Raw genomic sequence first — 6,202 nt, forward strand, 5'->3', positions numbered from 1 at the left:
GTTACCCATTTATCTTTTTAACCTTTGTTATTGGCAGACTTTTTTTTTCTTTTACAAGTAATTTTATTGCAGTGATTCATAACTGTTTCACCACCTATTCATTGCTAACATTTCTTTTCTTAATCCTTTCAGGCTACTAGATGAAAGCTTTAAGGGAGATAAAATAAAAACTCAGGAATTTCCAGGAATTCTTGTACTCATCGGCAGGAACCCAGTAGGATACCCACTGGCCTGGAAATTTCTGAGGAAAAACTGGAACAAACTTGTACAGAAGTAAGTGGTGCCAAAAATTGTGCTGTGACTGGATAAGTTCATAACCTTACTGTGTTTCAGCCTTGTTGTTTGTGGAAGAACAGTAACAGTCTAAAGGTACTTTTTTATTGAAGATAGGCAGTAGAAGTACTTAAAATATTTGTAGAAAATATAAAACTGGAATTCAGTGCTAATTTGTGAATATGTACAGGGGTGTTTTCCATTCCATCTGGCATAACCCCTTCCTGAGCCCATGGACTGATGAAGCCTTCCTCCTCAGAGTTCAGCCCAGGCCTTCCACGAGCACAGATTGCTTGTTTGCATCTGTCATTGTCTAACTCTTATAGCACTTCCTGCCTCTGTCATGTTCTGTTGGATACTTAACTTTTTATTAAGCTGTTGGTGTGTATTATTCTTTAGAGCTAGATCTTAACACATTGGATAGACATCATATTTTGTACTTTCACACCCATCAGTTTTTAGTTAAAAGGTATTATATATAGGAGGCCCTTAAAATATAAGTTAAATGAATATTTCACAACCCGTTTTTGAATATTTTCCTCTCTAGGTTTGAACTTGGCTCACATTCCATAGCCCACATGGTAATGGGTACAACAAATCAATTCTCCACAAGAACATGGCTTGAAGAGGTAATATATATCTTTTTAATCATAAATGAAAATTAGCTAATTAATATGGGGTAGACAAAATACTTTGAGGGTGTGGTGAGTTAGAAATGAATTTTGTCATTTAGAAGTTATTTTTGGACGGTATGGTACTGACAGCAGCATAAATCAGTGGCAATTAAACTAGTGAAAACTGTGCCTCTTCTCAGACATGTTAAGAGGTCTTAGCTCTGCCATTTAAAACCTTAGGACTTGAAGAGAAATTACTTGAGACAATTAGTCCCTGTTTAAGGATGTTAAAAGTGGGCATTGAGGTATAAATGACTGAAGTGGTCATTCAGCTACTGTTAAAGAGGCAGATCTGAAATCTAGGTTCTTTATAAACCATCCAAGTTCATGGTTCCCTGTCACTTATTATATAACCATCTACCTTCAGACAGAATTTCAGGCAGCTTTAAGATCCGTGTATAAAAGAAATGTTAAAATGAAGGACAAAAAGATACATAATGGACAGGTGATAACCATGTGAGGGAATTATGGCTGAGGATAATTCTCACAATTGTCCCCTGAATTTATCACAGAGATTCCTAGAAGTCAAGGAAAAATGAGGAATCAGTACGAGTTATTCTCATTGTCTGGTAAAAGAGAACATGAAGCATACACGTTTTCTACAAAAGCAGACTTTTCTTCAGTCCTAAACTCAAGGACTTTGATATGTGGGCCATTGAGTTCTGTGGTGTCCCTTCTATAATAAGGTTTCATATAGTAAAGTTGTGGAACAAATTTTACATGGCTCTTAAACTATAGTACATTTAGATAAAAGCTGAGAGGCTAATATTAACTTTTTTAGGAGTGGTTCCATTGTGTAGTCTGGTTATACTATTTTCTAGCTTGAGATGGGGAGAGAGCTTTGGAAATGGAAAAGAATGAAGGGTTGTTACAGTCTCGTAGCTTTTTCCAGTTTTCAGTAGCCTCATCCAGGCTTGTCAAATTAACTTGCATATAATAATTCAACCTTGAACTCCAGCGAGGTCTAGAGCAGAGATATTCTGTGTGATGACTGAAGAGCTGTCCAAAGACTTGACCAGAAAGGTAGTCATCCATAGACAAGATCTATAGCAACAAAGCATTTCATTCATTCATTTGTATTCATTCAAGACATATATGCCACACATGGTTTTAGGTTATGTGGCTATAACAGTGAACAGACAGACAAAACCTTTGCTGTCATGGAGCTGAAATTTCTGCTGTGGGAATCAGACAAATACAGACAAATCAACTGATGTCAAGTAGTTACATGCTCTGAAGATGAATAAGGCAAGGAGAGGGATTGGGGTAGAGGGTTGGTGCCGTTTTATAGAATGATTAGGAGACATTGGAGAAGATATTGAAGGAAATGCTGATATCTAGAGGAGTATTGTGTGCAGAGGAAACATCAGGTGCAAAGACCCTGAAGCAGGGCATGAAAATTAAAGAGCCCGAGATGTTATCATAATGGAGAGCAAACTATGGACATATAAAATATAGGAGTCATCCTGAGTCCTTCCTTCCCCACACATCTAATTACGCAAGTCCTGCTGGTCCTCTCTCAGCACACGCACTGGATCTTGCACACGTCTCTCTGCTCTTACCCCCATCCAGTCCTTTCTCATCTCTTGCCTTGCCTATTGCAATAGTGTCCTAACTGGCCTCCCCCTTGCCACTTTGCCAATAGCAAAACATTTTCCACATTTAAGACTGCAAGTCAGCACATAACTGACCCTGGCTTCTTGAACCCTGCCTATTGTTCTTGCAGTAAATTCCAAATCCCTCCTTCCCATGTGTCCACGACCTTGATGACCTGGCTTCTGAGGACCTCTCTGGTGCCAATTCCCACAGGCTCTCCTGGTTTACTCTCTCACAACACTGCAGCCACTCAGTCTCCTTCTGTTCCTGGGCTACTGCTTGGTTCTCCTGTCTTTAAGCCTCTGCACTTTTTCTTCTCTCTGCCTGGCTTTTCACTAGAAAGTATTCACCAACTTTTCACAAGAAAGGGGCATTTTATCTTTGAGAGGTCTTGGCTCAAATCACCTTCCCCAAAACCATGCAGTTCAATGCAGGCCACATCTCCCCAGTTACTAGCATACCCCTGGCATATTTTCTTCATAGCAGTTTATTTACAGTAATCATATTTACTGCATGTATCCCCCAAAAGACTGTAAGCTCCATGAGGGGAGGATGCTTGCCTGATTCACTGCTGCATCCTCAGTGTCTAGCACGGTAATTACAGCAGACAGATGAATAAATATCAGAGTAAATATTGGTGAACAAATGGATGAGGTTAAGTCCCTGATACATGCTGGGTTTGGGGTTTTGCACTTTACCTGCATTATATAACTAAATCCTTCACCACTGCTCTTCATTTTACAGATGAGGAGACTGGGTTCCATGAAAGTTAAATCATTTGCTCAAATCAAGTTAGTAGGATAAACCTGTTTTCCTATCCCTGTATTGTGCCACTTATTGCACAGAAATTGTTCTTAAAGAGCCAAGTCTGAATCAAATATTCAGTTGAGATGTTGCATTTCCAAGACAGGTGAAGACAGAAGAGATGATTTTTGGGTCAGGACAAGGGTAAGAGTAATGGTTAGCAGCTGGCTTCGCTGTTGTAGAAGGTCTGTTTTTAGTGGAGCTATCATAATGAGCTCCTTCAAGATTAATGATTTGAGCAATTAGTAAGATTATTGATGTGCTTTGACTGTTGAATAGTGCTCAAAGTGATTTTTAATTGACTGTGAATTAATCTTGTGTTCTGAGCGTGTATGAAGCAGTAGATTGAGCTACAACTTAAGGTAGACAGTGGAGAAGTATTTTCCAGGTTGCTACAGCAGGAGGCCATGCCTTCTGCTCACTGAAAAGTTGTACTGTATTGACATATAAAAACAACTCTGCATCATTTAAAATTGAAATCTTATCTTTCTAAAACCCATTCCTACTCCCCTCTTTATTCCCAAACCAATAATATGGTATTATGACATGGATTTCTAAGGAATTGACTATCTGGAATCTATGCTGAATAAATAATACATCTTGGCCTACATTTGCTTCCTGGATACCAAATCAAAAATTGATGGATTATTGCTGTGAAAATTTATACCCTTTAAGGTGAAACAGAATCGCACAATGGCCAATCCTGTGGCAAAGCCAGCCTATCTGTCATGTGAGCTCAAGGGGTTAAGATACCCAGAAATGAAACAAGAACAAAGATATTTTTCAGGAGATAGACAAGAGTTTCTTATCTCTTTAAAATCATGGGGAACTTTGAGACAACAATACATGAATTGTAGATTAGGTTAAAAAAATTTGGCAAGGTTTGGGTTTTACCACCATAACTTGCTAAGAATCCCATTCCCCACAGTGTTTCTATAATAACATACAAGGCCAGGCCCATGGAGGAAGACGGCACTTACATGGTGGAAACTGTTTTGCTTGGCAAAGAAGAGATGGCACATTCTGCTTTTTAGATATCATGTTTTTAAAAAATGAAGTTTGCATCTGTGAGTATAGAACAGAATAACACATTAAATAGATACAATTAAACCTTAATTATAAAATGGTAAACAGTGAAATCTTTTAAAGTCTGGCAGCTGGGAATAAACAAAAGAACTGCAGAGAAAAAACACAGAACTTGACATCATGAGGCATGAGCTCATTTCATACAGCTTATGTGTACATAATCCTATTCAGACAGCTGGGACTGCCTTCTATATAGAATTTTGACAAATGCTGGAATTTTGGCTTCAGTTTTAACTAAAGTTACATCTGGTTAATGTAATAAAATTAATTTTTTAAAACTCACTTTTTCCTCACAAGGTAAAAGGATTCTTCAGCTCTTTGAAAGAAAATGGTTCTCAGCTCCGTTGTGTCCAACAGACAATTGAAACCATTGAAGAAAACATCCGTTGGATGGATAAGAATTTTGATAAAATCAGAGTGTGGCTGCAAAGTGAAAAGTTTGAACTTCTGTAAAAATTCCTCCCTTGCCAGGTTCCTGTTATCTCTAATCACCAACATTTTGTTGAGTGTATTTTCAAACTAGAGATGGCTGTTTTGGCTCCAGCTGAAGATACTTTTTTCCCCTTCAACTCATTTTTTGACTGTCCCGGTGAAAAGACTGGCTGTTAGTTTTTCATGAGTGGGCTATCGCTACCACGTGTTTCATTCATCACAGGTGTGGCCCTGCAATGTAAACCCAAGTGTTGGGTTCCCTGCCACAGAGGAATGAAGTGCCTTATTCTTCTCATTTTATATTTTACGCTTAAGCCCCCCAGTGTCCAAAACCCTGTGCCCCACATTTGTCATTCATAAACTGTTTCATCAATTTCCTCGAAAGATTCTGAATAGTCGACTACTGAACAATGAATACCTGGATCCGAGACTAAGCCAGATGATGGCTGAGTTAAAGCTCTGGCTCTCCCCGCTGACCCCTCCAGACTCGCTGCCCACCCCTCTCTTCCTTGCTCCATGCCCAGGGGCTGACTTGTAAAGGCCAAGTCCTCAAGCTTCCTTGCCCTTTGGATGTTGGTCAGTGGGGAGCCAGAGAGCTGGAGCTGGGGTCGGAGGAGGTAATAGGTGTTCTTCCCTGATTCCCTTACTGGATGCCTCGGGCTGGCATCCCCTGAGGGTCTTAGCTCCTGAGAGGGGACCCTCTTTTCCACACAGCCTTCTCCACCTCTGGATTTTGGTAACTGCTCCCTCCTCATCCCTTCAGGATTAGGGGCCTCAGTGGGAGCCTGGCTTTTACTAGTCCTGGCGAGACTTGTGGTTTCCACATAATGTGCTTGTACTTTTGCAAAAAGTCTTTTTATAGAACCCCCCTCAGATAATTCTGAGTGTCATCTATTTCCCTGACTGATACAGTATCTCTTCTGAAAAAGCAGAGTGCATTCAAGTCTGTAGGAAAACCCTTTTCTTAGGGAGGTGATTCGTTTCTCTCTCTGCTTCTTATTTGGCCTAGTTTACAATTTCTAAATAACTAGTTATTGGCATTTACTGACAGTAAATTATTGCAGGGTCACCAATAAATGATAGTACATTGTGAAACAAAATATTTGCTCATATTAGCAAATAGGACATTCTTTGGCTTTGAAGTCTTTTGTGAAGACTTCACACACAGTTGCTTCAGCACACAGTTGCTGCTCAGGTTTTATGTATAGGTAATAGAAAGCACAGTTTACTAACATGGTAAACCAACAGAGTTCAAGTCAGATAATACCCTAAGAATTAGATTTTATTTCTTATTCTGAAAACTTGCTACACAGGGACTTATCTAACCCACAGTGTGC

General features: G+C 39.5%; 1 protein-coding gene across 1 annotated transcript in view; it reads left to right on the plus strand.

The window, feature by feature from the left end:
- Nucleotides 1–5,715, plus strand: part of ERAP1 (endoplasmic reticulum aminopeptidase 1) — a 39,441-nt gene extending 33,726 nt beyond the window's left edge. Inside the window, 3 exon segments of the mRNA XM_011989424.1 lie at nucleotides 133–273; nucleotides 821–902; nucleotides 4,731–5,715. Of these exon segments, the coding sequence (XP_011844814.1) occupies nucleotides 133–273; nucleotides 821–902; nucleotides 4,731–4,886 (379 nt within the window). The 3' untranslated portion in view covers nucleotides 4,887–5,715.
- Nucleotides 5,716–6,202: the final 487 nt, after the last annotated feature.

This window comes from Mandrillus leucophaeus, unplaced genomic scaffold (assembly GCF_000951045.1).
Source record: "Mandrillus leucophaeus isolate KB7577 unplaced genomic scaffold, Mleu.le_1.0 Scaffold353, whole genome shotgun sequence".
Classification (NCBI taxonomy): domain Eukaryota; kingdom Metazoa; phylum Chordata; class Mammalia; order Primates; family Cercopithecidae; genus Mandrillus; species Mandrillus leucophaeus.